The sequence below is a fragment of the Poecile atricapillus genome, chromosome Z (assembly GCF_030490865.1).
Source record: "Poecile atricapillus isolate bPoeAtr1 chromosome Z, bPoeAtr1.hap1, whole genome shotgun sequence".
In the NCBI taxonomy this organism is placed as follows: domain Eukaryota; kingdom Metazoa; phylum Chordata; class Aves; order Passeriformes; family Paridae; genus Poecile; species Poecile atricapillus.
In genome coordinates, this window is record NC_081289.1 from 102039832 (window position 1) to 102062586 (window position 22755).

The window sequence follows — 22755 nt, forward strand, 5'->3', positions numbered from 1 at the left end:
GATACTAGCATGACTACTTCAGTGAAGAAGAATATTCAGAAAATCGATGGATTTGTTTTGCTGGCTGACATTGCTCAAGGTCTCTATTAACAGTGATCTGAAAAACTACAAGAGTATGGCATAGCAGAGATCCCTGTATTGCCTCTTAGCCAAAGCCTTGGTAATACTTTTCTACTAATCTGCAGATATATTTTCCTTAGAGGCTTGCAACTAATTTAAATTTCAACATTTGAACTGTAGAATAAACATTCCAAAGACAGTTGCAGATTTATTTCAAATTTGATGTAATGATCTGTTTAATAATGCATTGCATCCAGAAGCTTTTGGAAAGATGGGAATTGCAGCATCTGTTTCCTGCTTTTCTCTAAAGAAGATCTGAATCCTGAAATGTGTTACAAATGGAGGGTAAAAATCAGTGTCCTCAATCATTATGTCCTGTTTTCTTCTTTTGTGAACTGTGATGCAGTATGACAGCATTTGTATGATTTATTATACCTTATGTGAAATAGGTAAGCTCTCTGTTAAAACCAGAATTCACTTTGGCTTCTATTCAAAGTCTGTGTCAGAAATAATTGTATCATTGTTTATAATTTCCCGTTTAATATGTGTCATATTTTTTGCACACTTGGTATTGAGACAGTGTTATCCTCTGGCGCAGGTAACATTTCTTATTTCCTCGGTGTTACCTAACTGTGTAAAACCATGCTTATCAGCTTTCAGATTTTGTTTTGTTAAGCCAAGGCAAGACAGTCTCTCTACTAGATACAGTTTGGCCGAGGATTCTTTGGATGGGATTAAGCTCTCTGAAGTGACTTCAGAGAAGATGCTTAGGGATTTATTGTGTTAAAACTCTTCTGTGTTAGAACAATAGTGGTTTAGAAGGAGAAAACAAGGAATTCCGTGCTACTGGCATAAGGAAACAGAATGAGTATTTATTTCCCTGCAGTCGACTTGAGTGTTGTTGAAAGAGGTGTAAGGATGGGGTTTATGTAGTTGGATAGCACTGTCTCTCACTGAGAAGCAGTTTTCCTTAAAGGGAGGGAATTTAATGGTCACAGAAGTGAGGAGAAAGTAGTCAGCAGGCACTTTTCTACAATGCAGGTTTTACTTGTAGTCACATTTTATTTCCCATTAAAGTTTAGCTCAATTTTTTGTTCAGTGCTGGAAATTGTTCTTTCTGATATCCTTAAAATATGGAGTGGAAATTTGTCAAGCCCTTCACAGGTTTTTGGCATAAATATTTTATGGAATAACCTAAACCAGAAATGTGACACAGTTAAAAACAACCAGATCTGTACCTTCCATAGGAAGGCTCCTAAGAATTTCTACATCTGTGCATTTTAAATCATTAAAATTTAATTTACAGGAGGAAATTTTACAATTTGTTTATTCTTCTAGTGATCTATCCTTTAAAAAAAAAAAAAATCAGTAACCATTTGCACATGTCATAAGAAGATACCATTCTTAATCCAAGATGTTGCTGATTTACTGAAGTATCAACAGTGCCTAAAATACAATTGAACACTTTTTGTGCATACTATTAGAGAAAACAGAACTTTCAGACTAAGAACATATCCAGCACATCTGAAATTAAAGGTTAGAAAAGGCCATGAGATTTGGAAGCTTATATTTTTCCCTCTAGACTGTATTATTTGCCCTTATAAAAATCAGACTCTATGTCACAGCAAACATTTTGCTTTCAACTGCCATAGCTACAAGAACAGTATTATTTTTGAAAAGTGGCTTTAAAACAGATTATAAACCCACTTATTTTTCTTACTGCCTTCTGATATTTATATATACTGGCGTACCTCTCTTGGTACCCACATATGATCCTGTGTCTGTTTTCTCATTCCTCCCACTAATAATGGTAAAAGTTTTCAGATGTTCTTCACAGAAAATGTCTTCAGTAATGTCTTAGGAAGCATTAGTTTTTTGTATCTAAACAGCAATAGTTACGATGGCTAATTATAATGTCAACTACTGGTTCTGGCATGGTGGATCATGACTTAAGAGGTCATACAACTTGACCAATTTCTCTCCTTCCAGCTTTCAGTTATTCCTAGATTCATCTTTTGGGTTAAAGTAGTGGAGTTGTGCAGAAAATGTGCTTATATTAAAGCCTGAAAATCACAATCATGCTTTCACAAAGGGAAACTTCATATTGCTCACAGAATACTGTGGGTAATATGCACCACAAGATATAATCTGTATGCACTTTAATTGTCTGGACTGACTTTTGAAAAGTTCTGTGTGATTTGTTTTGACTAGTGCACTCCTGGGACAATCAGCAAAAATACAATTATCTACTTCATATTACTGGGTAGAACACAGACAAAAGTGACTTTTTTTTGTTGGTAGATATATTATGAGAAAATGGGAGTACAACTAAGCAAAACATTTCTTATTAAAAGAGCTTAATAAAGAAAGCTTTTTTAGAATATAATTCTAATGGATTATCAGGAGATTGATTATTAAAAATGGGGTGAGACTGAGCTATATTAAATATATATTAAACAACCAGTACTTGAACTAGAAAGATGTGTCCTTTTCCTAATTTTCCAGTCCTTTCTTGTGGTGCATCTTTTTATTCCCTTCCTGTTTTATTTGTATTTTTAAATTTGGGTATGTGTTTTCCTCAAAAAATCTAGTTGCAGTTTATAATTAGGCATTACTAAATAATGAATGTGGATGTGCAGCTTGAAAAATGTATTATATCTGTAATAGCAGGATATCTCTCATAGTCTAATAAACTTCCCAATGCTCCTTTTTCAGGGCTAATGTATCAATAGAGGAATGGTGAATGTGTTGTAACATACACATCTTGTAAATACTTGAATGCAAATCCAGTGTCATCTGTCTTATCATATTTTATATTTAACAGATGTTTGCATTCTCAGCTCCTGAGGTTGCTTTCCATTTCATCAAGGCCATGATACAGAGAACAATTCATGCCTCCTTTCTTTGAATTATCTTTGCTTCTCTCCATTTGGATTTTCCTTATGCAGAAATAATAAAAGAAGGGCAGTGAACTTGTTTTCATGTGTTTAAGGCAGCTGCTCAGCACATTTTTATGTAGCTTCCTGCACCAGTTAGTATACTGTTGATAGCACTCTGAGGCATTTACTAACAGCTTAATCACATAGATAGTCCAAGTAGTTTATTGAGAACACTTAAGGAGAAAAGACTGCTGGATGAAAAATCTCCGGTATGTTGTATTTAATGTAATAAGGCAGATCTTGACTTGTCAAATAATTAATATACAAAAGAAACAAGCACGCAAGATGGAGACACAGTGTGTCAAACTGATTTATGATGTGTGCAGATGTTTGGTACAGAGTTCAAAGATCTTGGCAGAATGAATGGAAAAAAAATTCAAGTGTATGGTAAGAACTGTTGCTTATTAATGCATTGATGTCACTAAAAAAGGCATTGAGAAAGTGCTTCACCTTTACTGTAAAAAATAAGTAAATGTAAACTGAACCCCCATTTTATTTCAGAATTACACTGAATTAAGAAAATAATGTCACAGTGCAGGAAAATAAATAGGCATTTTTAGAAACCTTGGAAAGATGTTACAACATTCTGTTGTTCTAAAATCTCTTGTCTATCTGTGGAGAACTATTAGTAAATTCAGAAACACAAATCATAATTGAATTATCAGAGGACATGCAATTTGAACTTACTTGAACTTATTTGTGATAGCTAACCAAGGGAAGGCATGGAGTCCTTTGTAAATGAGATAAGGAATGTTAGGATATACAGCTTTCAGTGCAGGAGGTGTAAATTTGGTACAGTGTTTTTGCAGTGGGCTAAGAATACGCATGCATACAATTGCTGCATACCAACTGTTGCAGGGCAGCTGGCTGACATGCCACAGCTTGATCAGGTGTCAGGAATAGCACAGGGATAACAGAGCTTTTCTGCTGGAAGAGAGATGTACTAGGTGACTGCCTGGAATTCCTTCTATGCCTTTAATTTTATTTATTTTACCAAAGGTAAGCTAGTTGATGAAATGTCATCTGAAAATGTCAGAAATTCAAAGCCTATTTGGTTGAGTCAGTCTAAAGCAAAAGTTTCTGCCTATTTATTTTATTTCTTTTTTCATTAGGACACCCTAAATGTTCATCACTCAACCATATATTTTTGTAATTTGGTTGAATTATCATCCCTTTTCCTTCCCTTCTCTTACTTGCAGCAATTTATCTACTGCGTAACTGTTCAGCCACTGTGCCCATGGATACCAACATGCCTGTCCTAAGAGTTGGACTTTGGCAGTGATCTGGACAATAATATTTGTGATGATGTTTGATGTTGAAAAGAGATGACAGATGTTAGAATGGCTGTTTTATTTACTGTGGGTCACTTTACATTGAAAATTACACATAAAAGCAAACATGGACTAATGTCATATATTAGTTATAAAAATAATAAAAATTGATAAAATATTGCTATATTAATTTACTCACATATAAAACTAATGTGAGTAAACACACTGCTTGAAGTTTCCCTAATTTTAATAATTTTCTTCATAGTTATGAAACCTGCTGGAAGATGAAATTGCATATAGTTTTCATTCTCACTGCATTTCATTCTGCAGTGCTTCTCAGGGAATCTTGTATCAACAGGCAGGTACAACTATGGTGGGGCTGACTAAATCACAAATACGGCAGTTGCAGCAATGAAATCTAACAGTGGATCTACCTTGGTTGTGAAGCAGCGAATTACTGCTCTGCCCTTTAAGAAATCTGCTTTCAGTAATCAGTATGCAGGAGGATAACATCATACACCATCTTTGTATTTTTGTAAAACACCTGAGTGCTGTGAGAGCATTTCTTCCTAAACTGAGATGGCTTTACCTTGTATTGTTGATGTTGATGATAGGTCTTAACATTGCAAGCAAAGTGTGATGATGACCTGTCAGGACTACTCTGCATCTTTTCCTCTAGAGAAACAATTTTGTGCTATATTAATATAAACCAGCCAAAGTAACATGAGGAACTGAAATTATTACACTTTTAAATGATATGGTACTTGTTCTTTTGGGGAAAAAACCCAGACACCATAATCCATGTAGGCCACTATCTTCTAGTTCATCCTAGAAGATGAACTAGACTAGAAAAAAAAATACCAATCTTTTCAGCACACAGCTAGCAATTTTTATTTTTCTTAAAAATCGAAGCAAAGTCTTTTTTTTAGCTTGGTCTCTAGAGGTTTTGAATGTTCCTAGGCTGATGAAAGACTCAATTACTCTGTGTGTTTATTTATATATATATATAAATATATATATATATATATATATATTTGCATATATTTGTCTCTTCTGTTCATTGAACAAAGAATTTCCTTGAAAGTATCTCTTGAGCTACTTTTTGTATCTTAGCAGAGACAGTATATTTGAATAATTCAGTGTCATCAGCAAGCGATAACTGCAGTTCAGCTGTGGACATGTTCATTTCAGTTTAGTCTTGAAATTGCAAGGAAGATAACCCACTTTGAGAAGTTTTCTTTTGAGCTGACAGGAATATTCTAAAAATGCGAACAATTTTTGGAGGGGAAAAAAAAGCATAAAAAGCTTTCCTGATTAAGTTTAAAGTAACACTGAAACATTTTAGGTTAAAAAATAAGAATATTATTGTTGTTCATTGACAATATAATGAACTTGAATATGTAACATAACAGATGTTATTATTCCAAGTATGTAAAAACCTACACTGTTGCATTGTGATACTGTGTCTGAAGTTGAAAAAACGAACCACTGTAAAAATGACATCTGTGGGCAATTTTTAGATACTTTGTTCCAGGCTGTGTCCATGTCAGATATGTAGTGCTAAGTAATGCAGCACTTGTTAATAATGTTGTAGCATAAGTTCAGTGAAGTATGTGCTTATGAGTTTAGAAATTACTTTCACATTACTTTTCACGTCTAAACATAGAAGGGAAAGAAGGTTCTTGTTAAAACAGAGTTATTAGTGACCATGGGAGGCTGGTGAGTGATGCCGTTTTGAGGTGAAACTGTGGGATAATGCCTCAGATTGTAATCTGACGACACCTATCTGCATCTAGTGAAATAAGTGCTTTCCTTGCTAAATCATTTCAGCAAGAGAGCTTTGCAGAAGGCAGGCTCTAAAGATGAATTAATACATTTTATCTTTCTGCGAGTTACAGTTTTTGAAAAGGGAGGAAAAAGCATAGAGCTTAAAATTCCATTGTGTTTGCAATTTTTCGTTACAGTAAGAAGAATTCACATCCTCATGAAAAATTAAGTATGTCCAAGACATAAGCCTTGGAGGAACACTGCTGTCTATGTACTCAGATGATGCTTTACTGTTTTTAATATCCAAATTATTCAAAAGATTCCTGTTTCACTCAGCTGACAAGATCTCTTCACAAAAATAATTTGCTGTGATTTTATATGAGACTAAATGTGTTGAAATGGATTTTTTTTTTTTTTTTATAAAACCATAACTAATTCATACTGGTTTGGGTGGGGGGGGTGTGGGAGGGCCATAACAGAAAGCAGAAAATAGGGACTCTGTTTTCTATAGTATATGTATGTGAATGTGTATCTATATATATATTTGTATGAAAAGAATGTGAATATGTGCAGATGTGTGGATTTGTATATAGAGAGGTTTTCACATGTGTATAGAAGTATAGGTAGAGATGTATAGAGACTGTTGCAGTGGCAGAGTGCTATGCAGTTCCAAAGGTATGCAGTAACAAATTGTACCTATGTTTATTTAGTATTGTTTTTTTATTTGTGTATCTCACTTCTAGGACATTCTGTATTGTAACCTGAAATTACTGTAAAGGGAGTCATATTTGAAACAAGATGAAATTAAAAGAAAATAAACTCGAATCCAAACAGTATAGGTGTTTTGCCTTCTGGTACTTCAGCTTAAATATGATTGTATTTTAAAGCTGGTCCATGCAATCTCAATATTTGGGAATGTATATGTAAAATTAGAACATTTTACTGAACTGGATACTTACTATTGTGTTCATTATGGTAAACATGGGACCTGACTACAGTAAAGACTCAAGGTCACTAAGGAATAGTATATTCCAGTAACATTGAACAAAATCTCACAGTCTTAATATTGAAAAGAGTATGGAAGATGACTCATATGCAATATGTGGGGGTGAACATATTTTACACGTGTGTGAAATCTGATTGTTTCCTCATAATCAGTCTGAAGACAGAAGAAAGTAGCTGTTCCTCTCTTCTTTTATCCCATGACAGAAATAATTTCCATCTTTCTCTGTTCTTCCCAATTTTTTAATTCCTCTGGGGAGAAATAGACTGAGGCAATACGACTTTTGAAATATGAAAGTGTTTATATAAATAATTGTAGTAATTTTTCAGGAAATAATTTGTTCAACAAGGTAATAGGTTTTAGATCGCAGCTTACTGCTTTGCAGATATCTACCAGCTATGCCAGCTTTCTTTAACTTCTTGAGTGTTATTTTTTCTTCTTTTTATTTTTTACTGGATGTATTCCAAAGAAAGTATGTTTTTCCCGCAATATATGCAATGATCATATACAATTATCGGTATACTATATTTTAATTTTTTTTCTTTTTTTAACAGAAGGAAGGAGAAAAAAATCACAAAGTCCGACTAGCAGTTGGAAATGGAGTAAGAAATGATGTATGGAGGGAATTTTTAGACAGATTTGGTGCTATTAAGATCTGTGAGTTCTATGGTGCTACTGAAGGAAACATTTGTTTCATGAACCACACAGGAAAAATTGGATCTGTTGGACGCACCAATTTCTTTTATAAGGTGACTATTTATTTACATTCTACTTAGTAGTAGTGCTGAAAAATTGTGTTTCTTAGTTTGAGTACAGTCCTAAGTCCAAGGCAGATTTTCTAACTTGGTTATTAGTTGACCCTCTGTAAAATCTGGGCATCCAATCCAGTTGTACTCTCAGCAGTAACAGTGTGATTTTTCATAGTGTTCACAAGAGTCAAAAAGGCTTTGGCTTTCTTCTGACAGTCTTCAGTAATCTTACAGTTGCCAAGTATAGCTTCAGGTCTCTACTACTTTAGAGGACAAAAGAAAAAGTTTGATTATTTTAATAGCTAAGAACTCCTCATCACTGAAATAAGGCTACAAACTCTGGTTTACGCTTCTACAAATTATAGTTAGAGATGTGTTTATATAGTATGTTCATATTGCATATTGCTATGTAAATATTTGGCATAAATGAATTAATAATAATATAATTATATATATTACATATAATAGAATTGCAATATACCATACAGTGGCATATAGACAGCTACAAATTTAATAGATATCTTTTACTTAGGTGAAAATAAACATAATTAACTCAAACTACATCTACCCTGTATCAGTATTCAGAAATGTCAAAGATAACAGAATATAATCACTGTTGAGTTATTGTGAAGAGAATATGTGGCAAAATTATTAATTAAAAAATGCTATACCCCTTTATCTACAGTCTGTAGGCCTTTGTTGTGTTCCAGGTCACTGAACCTAGAAAAAACCCTGTTCTGTATTTCATCAACTTTGAAAATGGCATATATCTTGAGGAGGAAGATTATGTGTTATTTATATCACACATTATGACTTTCCTCTATCCTTCTGAGTGAATGAAGAATTTATTTCTGCTTGAAATTCACAGATAGACTTTTTATTTTTGATCCTGTAAGGACAATCTTTTAAATTATTTGGCAGTCCCATAGAAAGGAACTTGTGTCCCAAGCTTTAGCTAACAATATGAAAGATGTCTAGCCTTTTTGCAAGGAGACTACATATATATCATGATGTTGTTGCTTATGCCAGTTTTTACTCTTCTTGAAATAAATAATACCTCATGCATTTCCTGTAATTTTAGATTGAGTGATACCTTCTGTATACAAGTCCTGTTGACATAAATGGGATTTGTGCTCCTAACTTAGGAGAGCTGATAGCAAGATGTCCCAACAAAGCTTTTGAGGGAGTGACGTAAAATCATTGTTTGGAAATACAGCAGAGGTATCTTCTGATGCCATGTGAATGGGTTTCTAGGCAGCATATGTTCCAACATCCTCAACTTCAATACTCCATCACTACAGTGCAATCACTAGACAGACTGATTTACACACTGGGGCCAGAGGAATTCTTCACTTCTTGCACAGGAACTCATATTGCAGTGAGGATTCTGGAACCACTCAAAAAACACCACAAGAGCTAGTGTGTTGCTCAGAAACCAGTGAGAGCTCAGGAATTTAAGCACACTACTCCACTGATTCTCTGTCCTACATGTTTGGTGCTCTGTAGCTGGCAGTGACCATCCAGTGATGCTGGATATCTCCAGAAAGGTCCGGAACTGCTACAGGAAATCAGAGATCTGGAATTTAGGAGTAGCAGGTGAACGAGGAACCTTACAGCTGATGTTAATTTCTGTTTCAGACTTTTCTAAGCTAGATGCCTTATAATCTTACAAGATTTTGCATGTGTTCCAAATTTGAGTAAACTTGTTTTCAGTATTGCAGAACTGGCAGAATTTTGTCATAAGTCATTAACCTTTTGGAAATGCCATGTAAAGGCTACAGCAGATAAAGATCAAACTTTAAACTATCTGCATATTTATTTAATCCCCTGTATTTTTAATCAAGTAGTTTGGGGATTTTGAATGTGACACTAAATACATATTTTAATGCCACGGATAAGTTCATTTTCACTTATTTCAGGCATTTGTTCTGGCCATTTTTTTAAAATGAATTTTGCAGCTTGCAGATTACTAAACAATGCCTTCTGAAGTGTAGCTGTTGTTTGCTTTACTTCAGTCTGGGTGACATCCACTAGACAACTAGTGATATGTAAAGGAGAGCAGCATTATTTCTGATTTACTGACTTGTGAAAGACCTGAGGTTGGAAAGAAAATCTGTCTCCTGCATTAAAGCAGACAATGGCACAGACAAGGCCCATCCACTGAATTCCTAACATTTGTTGTTTCTTCAAAGACATGCTACAACAGCTTTTGAAACATTCTCTTGACATGCAGGACAGCATTAGGTACCCTTTAGCACGCTTCCTAGGGATTTTCTAAACACCTATTTGTTAAAATGGAAATAGAAAGAAAGATAACTGAGAAAGTGGGAAAAAGAGGTTTGTGTTCATATATGTGATACACTAAAGGAGAAGGAACAAACTTGCTCTCTTCCTACAGCATAATTGCTCATCTGGCAACAAAGTAAATGCAGTACAAAGCCCTATAGATACAGGTATTGAGAGTATAGAGGGAATGATAGCAGGAAGTTTTGAAGTATAACATTTTTAGTGGGGTGCAGAGGAGAAGGAAAAAAAGAGGAGTGCATACTGTTGTAGGTAGTGACAATGGCAGTTTGTAAAGGTGAAATACAGATAAAATTACAGCTTTAAGAGGCAAACTGAGTTCTCAGAATGAGCAAAGTAACTTCTGCCAGTAACTGCTAAGGGCTGGGGATAAATGCTTGTGGATAAATATTAAGGTTCTACGGAACATATTTATTTTCATTAAAAAAATTGGAAGAGATAAGGTAATAGGAAGAAAGATGAATGTTACATCGGTTACTGTATTTAAAATGTTAACTAAAAGCAGTGATCTTGTTTGCACTTGTTTCTTTTCACACTGTGTTCTTTATGTAAGTGGGATTAGCTCATGTGCTTGAAAGCATCCCTCTAGAATATAAATAAATCTTTCAATAAAGATGTTTACATAGAGGCAGTGAACAGAAAAGTAGAAGCCTCTGAATAGCATTTTAGCTAGTAAAACTTAAAATATTTTACAAAAAATAGTGTCTTGATTAACACAGTAATATAATAAATTACTGTTTAATCTTTACATCTGATGTACATATGTACCTAGCTAATGTTAATAATCAATTATGTTATATATGACATTCGTTATATGTGTATTTATATAAATATGATATGGGAAAAATCTTAAAGACCCTCATGTGTTTCTATCAAATATATATATATCTTTCTTATACTGAAATAAATTCTGATGGCAGACAACAAGGGAGCTTGGGCTTAATGAGATCCGAGGAAGCTTATAAGAAGGGCTAAAAATAACCCATGGCATGTTCACCTGAAAACCATTAGGTAAAAAAAAAAAAAAAAAAAAAGAGAAAAAAAATCCAAACTTTATTTGTAAATGTAATTTTTCCTTATTTTAAGCAAGGATATGCAAACTACCACAGGAATCCAAATCTCATATGCAAAACTGTATAGATAAAAAACAGCTTTTAGCTGAGAAACATGTAGATCTTAAAACAAATTTTAAATCATTTCAGCATATAAAATAGCTTTCACCCAGCCATTCAAAATTAGTATTATGCACTTCCTCATGCAGTCATAGAACTTGTGGCAGAAGACAAATTTTTTAGTTTTAAAATAAAATTAATTTCAAATAAATGTTAAGATCCTGTAAAACTGGATTCTTCAAAGGAAGAATACTGATGTATAGATCCAAGCAATAGAAGCTCCTAAGCCAATGAAAATTAATGCTTCTCCTTTGACTAATTTTGAGCTAAAATAATCTAAAGTACTACAAGTGTTTTCTAAGGTATTGAATTCTGACATGTTATGATTCAGTTAATATCAAACATAGCTTAAAAGATTTGTTTCTTGGTTTTGTTTACTTTGGCAAACAAAGTTGTGTGTGAGACCTATGTGTCTGCTCTTTACAGCATAAATAAGGCATTTCAAGTGTATTATTAAAAATGTCTCTAAGATGTGATGACACTATGCTCCAAATATTTGTTTTTTCTTACATTTCAGTTTTTAAAGATGCCTGAAAGATGTAATGCTTTGTTTTAGAAACCAAGAGAAATCAAAAATACGTGATCTCTCAAATCAGTAATAAAAAGCTTGTGATCTCTATTTTCTCATAATGGGTCTTTGGACATTCCCTGTAAATTAAAATTTTAGTAATGTCACAACTTCTTTCGAAACAATATTTAAATGCACGTATTTCTAATCAATTAAAAAAATGTGAGGGAAGCTGTACATAACAAGCTACATAACATCTAGACAGCATAGTAGTAGACAATATTGCACATTAGCACACTTTCAGTTTCAGCTCACTGTGTGATGCTTTTTGTTTGCTACATTTATGTCATGCTTCAGAGAGTAGGATGTAGATTAAAATGATGAATGTTGCATGCAGTACTCTGAAAATAACATGGTAATGATTCAACAGCTCAGGTCTTTGTCCCATTAGAATTTAAATAATGAGGTGAACCAAATGTTAGTCTGTGCCCAGACTAAATACTTTGCTATGGAGCTTTCATTTCCTAGTATTTAATATGAAAAGCAAGCTGCTTAGAATCACAGAATGATTTAGCTTGGAAAAGACTTTTGTGCAGGCACAGCTGTTTGCACAGTCTCTGTATAGTTTCATTGTGCATATTTAATACAAGATGTACTTTCTTTTAATTTTGTATTAAAAGAAAATAAATAATAAAATTATAATATTTATAATAATAAATAATAATAAATTAAAATAAATAATAAAACAAATAGAAAAATTTCATTATTAAAAATAATTCAATTTCATTATTTTTATTATTATTAACCTTGTTAATACTCTAAAGTTGTAGGCAAAAAAGTGTATAGAAGATAGTATAGTTATATATAATAGTAGTCTCAACAGTTTTTAGATGGTCTCAGATACTGAATACAGTTTCTGAGTGTTTATAACAACTTAAAATAATTCTTCATTCTTTCAGAACTCAAAAACTGTCTTGTCAAAATACTACTCTGTATGATGCATTATTTTAAGCTATTCTAATCAGACACAAAAACAGAGTAACATTTAATTTTATACCATTTCATTCTTATTATTTATTTTACTCACTGCATTTGGTTGTATGAAACCTATTAAAGTAAATATCAATGTAAAAAGAAAATGAAAAAGAATAGCAGTTAAATCTAGACAGCCAAAAAAAAAAAAAAAAGACCTACTACCACTCTGTTCCTCAAGAATAATCAATTGTTTTCTAATTGAGGGAAACTTTTTGGCTCTCAGATTCTTGACTTTGGTAAATGGTTTAATGTGAGGTTAATAAAAATTATTACCTTTCACTTAATTAAATTAGTGTCCTATTCTTGAATCATTACTTTATTTTGCAGGCTGTGACCTTTTTCCTCTGATCAACTCTTAAAAATAACTTTCTGTTTCAGACTTAGGGTAGAAGAAAAACACATCGATAGGACTCAATGAACCAGATTTTTCCATATGAAACTGAAATTGTGGGATTCATGTTGCTCTTTTTCAGATTAAAGAAAAAAAATTTAATGTATTTACAACAACATTCAAATTAGGCTAAAGATGCAACTCTTCAACCAAGTTAGTGGCAGAAAAGGAAAGAGGTTTATATTTTAACATCCTACCCTTTACTTCATTCACTTTCATAGAATCCTCCTTAAGTTACATTGCATTTCTTTATCATGAAGAGTGCAGGTAAATATATGTTTAATATAATAATATGTTTAATAAATTTTTTGCCCTATTGCTAAGAATTCTCAGGAAAAGATAATTACCTCGGTTTCACTAGTTATTAAAAATTGCTGATATGTTTCTTTTTGAGAAGGCAACATGGAATCCCAAGCTGGCCAAATTGTCTCTTTAGAATAATGAAGAGACAATTTGGACTACTGCAAACACAGTTGTCCAAATAGTCTCAGGCAATGTCTCTTGAAGGTGCAGTTTGGATTCATATCACAGCAGAAAAATGAAACAAAATAATGGGCAAATGCTGTATACTCAAGAAAAAAACAAACAAACAAAAAAAGAAAATAAGAAAGAAAACAAAAAAAGAAGGAAAAAAAAAAATATTGCAGTTGCTAGTTTTTGTAGGAAATCTTGTCCTCTTCTTCACTTTGCTTGGAGCCATGGCAAGATGTACCCTGCTGCTGGTGCTCACTTCCCACCACCATACAGCAGCCTGAGAAAGCAAGAGGGAGGAACTGAGGCTAGTTAAGCAACAGTAAAGCCCAACAGGAAGCAGATACTCCTTTGTGACGCCTTTCTCTTGCCAGCTGTTTTCAGTGCCAGAAGACCCCAAGAATACGTCCTATCGGCTACCACCATTAAATGTCACTGAAATACTAGAGATAATGCTTCCATTATGCTGACTCACGCTGCTCATTCACTGATGATGTGGATCCCATAACTTACTTGTAAGAAAATCAACAACAGAACAGTTCTATGGCTTCATTTAAAAAACTGTTTTGATGTTGCTTACCTCCAGGAAATGGCATAAATTTTCATATAGAATGTTTTCAGTTTTAAATGAAACTGCATTCTCCTTTCAGATGAGCAAGACAATACAGGTTTCCTTATGTGTGTTTGCTGCCACCAGATGTCACTGTGTAGATGAGTAACGGATGACTTCTTCCCTTTTTTAGCTTTTTTTCCCATTTGATTTAATCAAGTATGATTTCCAAAAAGATGAACCAATTAGAAATAAGCATGGTTGGTGTGAAAAAGTTAAGAAAGGTAAGTATGTATTTTAATAGGATATTATAGCTTATTGATTTTAATAAAAATACTTCAGAGAGTTATCTTAAGGAGCCTTGATATTGTGTTACTGCAGTTTACCAAATTAACTATTACTCTTTGCTCTGAAAAAAAGCAATATGATTTTTGATCTCAGGTAAAACAGCATTAAACATACCAATGCTGATATTGGAAGCACTCAGGAGATCCTTGGATATAGTCACAGAAGAGCAGAGTTCAAAAGTGATGCTATAGTATTATCTTTGAATTTATACATAGTAACATCTGTGTTTTTTAAAGGAGGTTAACATAAGGAAATGGTTGCCTAAGAGATCTACAGGAAGGACTGGTGGATTAGAGCAAATGCTTTTTGATGAGAGATCAAGTGTTTCTGACTAAATGATGTGATTCAGCTTAATAATTAAAAAAAAATAATTAAACAAACAAGAACCAACCAACAACGTAAAACCTAAATTGCTTGATTATAGCCGTCCTAAAAATATTTCTCAAAAATCATTATTAGACAATTTTTTAAAGTGTTATGAGATACTGGAGCATACATTGAACTGTGGGAAGGTAACAGCTGAAACTGAAGCAAGAAAAACTTGTAGTAAAGGTCAGGCAAACAGCTTTAATGGGGAGCTGAAACAGATTTTTTAATGGATTTATGAGATTCTCTAACAGTTGGTAATCAAACATGGGTACTTGGAAGATGATATGTCCCCAAAAGCTGAAATTTTATAGGAATTTAAGTCTAGGGATGCCAGACTGACCAGTGAAGGGAACACATGCTTTAATTAGACACTTGGTCTAATTTTTTTTCAACTACGCCACTCAGTCTAATGAAAAGTATTATCTTTGTCTATAATCTCTGTCTTACCCATGTCTTATTTCATCAGAGCATTATGGCTGCACTGATAGTACCAGTGAACTAAATACTGCTGCTTTAAACACTACCACTTCATGGAAAAAAAAGACACAGCTCTTTATTAAGGAGGCAGTCTTAAATTAAAAATTGTGCCTGCTTTTGGAAGCATTTTAATATATTTTATTATTTATAATTCTTGTCTCTGTTACAAAGTAATGGAACTCTTAACCTATATTGTTCAGAACTTGCTCCCAGAAAGGTTATTTAATAAAATTATTCCATGTTCTGCAAACAAACACCCTGGTATTCTGCATGCATTAGAGTATAATCCTTTCCCCTACTCTCCCTAATTTTGAGGAATAAAAATGTATTGAACTTTTATATTTTACACCAAAACCTAAACTGATGACGCTAACTCACTTTAATGAATATTCTGAAGAAGTCACAGAATTTTCTGAGTTGGAAGGGACTCACAAGAATCAAGTCAAGCTCTTTAAGTGAATGATCCCCACAGGGATTAAACCCACAAGCTTGGTGTTATTAACACCAGGCACCAACCAACTGAGGTAATTTCAGTGTTCTCAGAACTTCTGAAAAGAAAGTAAATAGGGACATAGTGCCTGGGCTGAGCACCTACTTTTGATTAATGCTAGTTTTTCATTAGGAAGCTGATAAAGCTGGCACTCATCATGGAAATTCAGTAACATGTGGGGAGTCAGTTCAGTATTAACTTGAATTGTGCACTTTCAGAGGATAATAAACTACTAGTGAGTTTACAATTGATAGATGACCATTCTGATAGAAAACTGGTGAGTCACAAGCAAGAAATACAAGTGACTGTGAGTTTGCGTGAACAATATTGAAAGTAATACTAATGTCAGGTACAGAAGTGTCCAATGATGTTTTAGGTTTGTATTCTTTCAACTTCTCTGTATAGGTGAAGCTGGTCTTCTGATTTCCAAAGTCAATGCAAAGAACCCCTTTTTTGGTTATGCTGGCAATAAAAGACACACTGAAAAGAAGTTACTCTCTGAGGTATTTAAGAAGCAAGATCTTTATTTTAATACTGGAGATCTAATGGTTCAAGATCATGACAATTTTCTGTATTTTTGGGACAGGATTGGAGATACCTTCAGGTACAGTTATGGTTTATTTTCATATTTCTTCATTAAAGATATATAGAATAGAATAATGTGGTTATATTTGTTTTCAGCTGGAACTGTTCAGTTTACTGTTATTGTGATGTAGTTTATAATGATACTGAAGTGGGTGATACAGGCTTAATTTTGTCACAAGTGTTCCATGAGTAATAATTCTGTATATGAGTTAAATGTCCATTTTCAGAATAGTTCATAGGTCTTCCAGCATTTTGAATGGACTTTTCAATAAGCATATAACTATTGATGGATTTGCTATGAGCAAGGAAGTCAGATACTAATGTGAAGAAAAATGTCTCAAGTAGCAGAGATTGGTCACAATTGATACATTTATATACATGTAAAAAACTTGCAAACAATTGTATTGATCTTCAATGGCCCTTATATGTTACAGTAAGATTTGAATTGAAATATTTTCTTCTGGTGATCAAATTCCAATGTGACAAGTGTGAAAAAATGTGACATAGTGTTAGTCTGAAATGAATGGAATTTCTACTAAAGATTTTTTAAAAGAGCAGGTGTCATGGGATTAAATTATTTTTTCACACATTTTAGATGGAAAGGGGAGAATGTTGCCACTACAGAAGTTTCTGATGTCATTGTAATGTTGGACTTCATACAAGAAGCAAATGTGTATGGTGTGTCTGTGCCAGGTAAAAGCTTGAGTTATACGTTTTGTTTCTTCCAGGTTGATTGCTAACTCTCATAACTCTTTCTATTTCGTGTTTTAAACATTAATCATGTTGATTGAGTCACATGTTTAATATCCAGCTAAAATGTAGATGCAGATAATGAAAATACTATCTGATTGTGAATAAGCTAGTGAATCATGCATTTTTTTATCTGTATGCAATAAGGAGTATTTTTGAAAGTGTACCGTGCCTGCGTTTGTGATAGCTACATAACCTAAATTAAAATATGAATATCTAGTAAATTCACATCTGTGTAAAATCCAGATACATGTGTCAAAATGAAATGTCAACAAGGTAATTATAAAGTAGCTCTAAAGGAAAAAATGTGAAGACATTTTTCTGTCTTATTTTACTTTGCCTCACAAAATAACTGTAAACAGCTAATTTGCAAAACCAAGAAGAAACTGAAAAAGAAAACAAAGAGAAAAAATAATTTTTAAGGAAGAAAATACATTAATTTATTTTTAATAGGGTTTTTTGTTATTTTTCATGAGATCCTATGGGCTTGATTCTTATTCATGCTTATTCTTTTTAAAAAATACATGCTTGGTCTCACTGGGATAAAAATAAGTTTCTATATCAGAGACTGTTTGGTGCACTGCTTTGCATTGGTGGCTAAAACAGTGTTGATAACTTAATAGTGCTGTGCTACCACTGCCCAGAGCTTGCACAGTACCAAGGCTTTCTCCATGCATGAGAATGCTGGGGACAGCAAGAACTTGGGAGCAGATGTAGATGGTACATTGGGATGAACCTGACCAAAGCCATAGTCTGTATCATATGATAGTCATGCTTACTTATTAAAGCTGGAGAAATGAACAGGATGAGAGGTTTGTGGTTGTGGTGCTCGTCTCCCCAAAAAAACACTGCTCCAAGTGAGGACTTGTCCTGCAGGAAGTAGCTGGACATCTGCCTGATGACAGGAAATATTGAATGATGTCCTGGTTTTGCTTTGCTTGTATTTTTTGTTTTCCTTATAAAACTGCCATTACCTTAACACTTGAGCCTTGTTTTCCTTTCTTTCCCATCCTGTGGCAGAAGGGATTGAGCACAAAGCTGGCTGGATATTTGGTTGTTGGCAAGGATAAACCCATCACAAAATGATAAAGGAGTATAAAATGAGAAAGAGTGTCACTTATCTGTATTTTAAAGACATGAAACAAAACAGAAGACTGTCTGAAAATCAGATTCAAAAGTACGAGGGATGCTAATTTCTTATACAACATTTACCTGTTTATATACTCAGTTTTTCTGACTGTCATGATAATTGCACTTAAGGATAAACAAATCAAATCCCTTAGATTTTGTAGCATTAGCAAAAAATTAAACCAAAACAAAGATAAGGTTGGCAGAACATCTCTGCTGTTACTACTAGTTGATGGTTAAAGTGTTTAGTTACTTTTGAGAGCTGACGTTCATTGCTTTTACCTTTCACCCGTTTTGTTCTTTCACAAAGACCCAAAGTGCTCTCCTTTTCCAGACAAAACAGTAAGAACTTTTAACTGCCTCTCTCTTTTAATTTATATCCACAGTTTTGAGAAGATACTGGCATGAGAAAGAGAATATACCAGAAATGAAGACATGATTGATTACTCCAGGAAAGAGGCTCTTCACTCTTGTTTTTGAGAGTGGAATGTTGTTGATGTTTATCCACATTTATCGATTATATTGAGCATAGGATTCCATTTAGTCTTACTCGCCACACTCATTTACAGCATTATTACTTAATTGATTATTTGAGTGATCTCCAAGTACATGTAATACCGCATAAAATATGAATGAGATCTTGCAGCTTTAGTGAAACTCAGAATAAGATACATGATTGTTGGTTTGTTAATGTGCTGTGGTATTTTTTGTAATGTCAACTTCATTTATGTTACAAAATTCTCATCTCACTTCCTTTCATGCAGATCATGAAGGAAAAGCAGGAATGGCTTCTCTTATTTTAAAGCAGAATGCATCATTAGACTTGGAGCAAATGTATAAGCAAGTAGTGACCTATCTACCAAGTTATGCTTGTCCCCTTTTCTTAAGAGTCCAGGTAAGTTGCATTATTGTACTGTGTATACAAATATCTACATAATTTAAACACAGAGATGGCTAAGTGAATAACAAAAAGTGCTTGTTCATATATCACTAGATTAGTTTTAGACCTGGTCCTATTTGCTGTCTTCATTAATGGAGTCCTGGAAAAGGAATTACACAAAAAGTCAATGAATTTGCAGATTATGTTTAAATGAGAGAAATTGTACAAATGAGCAAGGACAGAGATCACACAAAAGGATTTGGGGAGATTAGAAGCATAAGCATGGTGAAAGAAGAAGATTCAGATTTAAAAATATGAACAATTGCATCTGGAGAAAAGAATCTAAAATCCATTTTATTCAGTGAAAATGAGAGAGAAAATAGAGCTAAAGCAGGAGACAGTGGATATGCACAATAAAGTGAATGTTATTTTCTGTGTAACAATGACAAATATGAAAGCATTTGAAAAGATGAATAAAAAAATGTGTGTTACTGTTGTCACCACAGTAATCACCAGAGTCATCTTTATTTGTGCACTACTTTGCTGTCCAGTTTGGGGGTAAAATAGGCCCTCCCACAGAGTGCAAAAATGTAAACATGATACAGTGGACTACACAAAGCTAGAAAAAAATGTGAGAGTACTAAAAGCACACAATATTGATAATCATGATAAATTAAGTCTGATGAGCACTTTCAATTCTGGTAAGTGTTTTGCAAACATCACAATAAAGAGAAACAGAAAAATGTCTATGAAGGAGCCCCCTAAGTTCAAGGAGCTGATCAAAAAAATAGTCATTGTTTAAAAAGAGAAGTTAAGTTATGGAGGGTGGTATCTTAGACCACCCATCTTTGGGTGAATTTATACTATTATAGTAGTTCTCCACTTTATACTGAACGATCTTATATACTGGTTCAGTATGTGAAGGGGAATACTGGTTCAGAATAAAGAGGGGAAACAAAAAAATCTGTGAAAGACTTTGAAAATGAAGTATGTATTTATCAATCTATCTCATAAGTCCAGGAAGATATGCAGCAGCATTCTGATGTGAGAAATCAAGAGTAGACTTGAGAAGGTTGCAGGAGTCAGTTTATGAAATTATGAGAACCTAGTCTTGATTCAGTCCTGTACAGCTGTACAAAAACCCCTTTATACTGGACAAAATGAATCTGAACCTTGGGTATTGCATTGATATTGACTATCTGGAGTTTAAATTAATATTTAAATGCCACCATTACAGATGCATTGCTGTTGATACAGTTGTTAATTAACCAAGAAGGAACAGAGTGGGTGGAACTTCAAGGGAAAAAAATTAAAAACATATTTAATTTAATACAAATTAAAACATAAGCTTGATCTGGCATATAATTATACTTTAGAAGATGTCAGAACATTTCTTAGACCAATCAGAGCAGGTAGATAAAATCTGTAGGTATGCCTGGACTAGATAAAAATGATGACATTTTTGTTGAATGTAATACTTAATTTTTCATGTTCAGAGATTGTTTGCATATATAAAAAAATATAAAGACAGAAGAGAAGATAATGACGAGAGGTCCTAAATTTGGGCTGAGTAGAGTTAGTTAGAATAGAGAAGACAGTCTTATTACAGATGCCTCACACCACTTTTCCAGGGAGTACAATAGCACTGGAGCAGTCTGAAACAAAATGTATGGTCAAGATCCATCTTCCTTTGGACTGAATATGGCTGAATATGAGTATGGCTGATTTAGTACAGGATTCCTTCAACCCCTTTTGTGAGGGGTTATGGAAATAGTCATAGATATAGTAAATTTCCTGAGTTTTATTAAGGAGTTTTTGGTAATAACAGGTTTTACTCTCAGAAGCTTCATGGTGTGTAGTTTCCTTTTGTAATGTGCACAGTGAAGATTGTGATTATCTTGGGCATGCTGGGGCTGCATACACTGCATGTGACATTACAGAGGCACTGCATAGGGATGCAGAAAGGAATGGGCTCTAGCTTTTATCAGCCACCTCTCTGGTGTGGGTCCGTAGCAGCACACAAGCTCCAGTCCTTCAGCAGAATGAGAATGAACTGATTTACATCAAGTAAGACTTTGAAAAACAAATGTGAATGTGAGCAAAAGAGAAGTGGCTTCTTTTTGAATAATGTATCTTTCTCTCTACTGCAGGAAAAAATGGAAGTGACAGGAACATTCAAACAACAAAAATTTCGACTTGTGGATGAAGGTTTTAATCCATCTACAATTACTGATCCTCTTTATTTTTTAGATAATTCTAAGAAGGCATATGTCTTGTTAACCAAAGAATTACATGAGATGATCTTATCTGGGAAAATTAAACTTTAATAATTGACCCTATAATAGGCTATTAAGGGACAGTCTATACAAGCTATTGTATGAAAAAACAATGCAATTAATTACCAGTATTTTTACATAGTTATCCAGAGTAGTGTTTTTTTATATTTGATATTTACATTCAGATATGTCTTTACTCACTGAGTCATTATTTTTCACTAATCATTTTTTACCTCTTGAGACAAATTTCTAAGCAAATAGCTTTTAAAACATAACTGAAATCTATTTTATATTAACTTTGGAATATAAATGCTGAATCTGATACTTTTTCTTAGTACTAAATGATACATAGTATGACACATGGTAAAAAAAGAATCAACATATATTGATATTGATAAAGGTATTATGTCACATGTTGCATCTAGATGGAGAATATGTGCCTGTAACATTTTTTTTTCTGTAGTTTTCATAATTCTGAATATGTATTCTAAGAAGTAAAGGCTTGACACTGGTTGGAAGAAAAAAAAAACTTTTCTGTAGCGGACTTTTCTGATGGAATACAAGATAAAAGACACTGAAGCAGAAGAATGTCCTCCAAACAAACCCAAATAATAATATCACTGCTGAGATTTTTTTCTGTCATAATCTGTGCTCTTTCATGTGTTAATCTGGCTGCTTGGAGTGTCAAATTCTGAAGACAAAGCAAACTTGTGAAATGTTTAGTAGCAGATCAACATTAGGCAGAGAAAATCTGCATGCTTAATGGGGAAAATAATTTATATAGCATAAAAAGAATTATTGCAGCACTTTATGTCATACATATTGAGTAACAAATAGCTTTCATACTCTTAATAACAACTCCTAGAGATAATTATTTTATGAGTATAGAATGTAGCTGATTTTTTAAAACACTAGATTTTGTGTTCTAATAATTGCTTTTTCTAAGTTTTAAAATAAAGTATAAGATTATTTAAACCGAATACCATTCTTTCTCAGTTTGATTTAAGTCTGATTGCACAAAGTCTATTTTCCAGCCTCTCTTGATAGTTTATTTGCACAGTGCCCCTCTTCTTATGGAGTGTGATGCCCACTTTGATCAGCCAGCAGCAGTGTCAGAGAATACTGAAAGGGTGACTCTCTCCAACACTGGGCATCCTAAGTCTCTCTTCCATCATAACAGCACTATGAAACTAGCTTCTCATGAAAGAATAGGATGTAACACACTTGAAAAA

At 33.6% G+C, this 22755-nt stretch overlaps 1 protein-coding gene across 1 annotated transcript in view; it reads left to right on the forward strand.

The window, feature by feature from the left end:
• Positions 1–22497, forward strand: part of SLC27A6 (solute carrier family 27 member 6) — a 38711-nt gene extending 16214 nt beyond the window's left edge. Inside the window, exons 5-10 of the mRNA XM_058828072.1 lie at positions 7595–7789; positions 14414–14504; positions 16310–16508; positions 17085–17182; positions 19132–19262; positions 21398–22497. Coding sequence (XP_058684055.1) covers positions 7595–7789; positions 14414–14504; positions 16310–16508; positions 17085–17182; positions 19132–19262; positions 21398–21574 — 891 coding nt within the window. The 3' untranslated portion in view covers positions 21575–22497. The remainder of the gene's footprint in view (positions 1–7594; positions 7790–14413; positions 14505–16309; positions 16509–17084; positions 17183–19131; positions 19263–21397) is intronic.
• Positions 22498–22755: the final 258 nt, after the last annotated feature.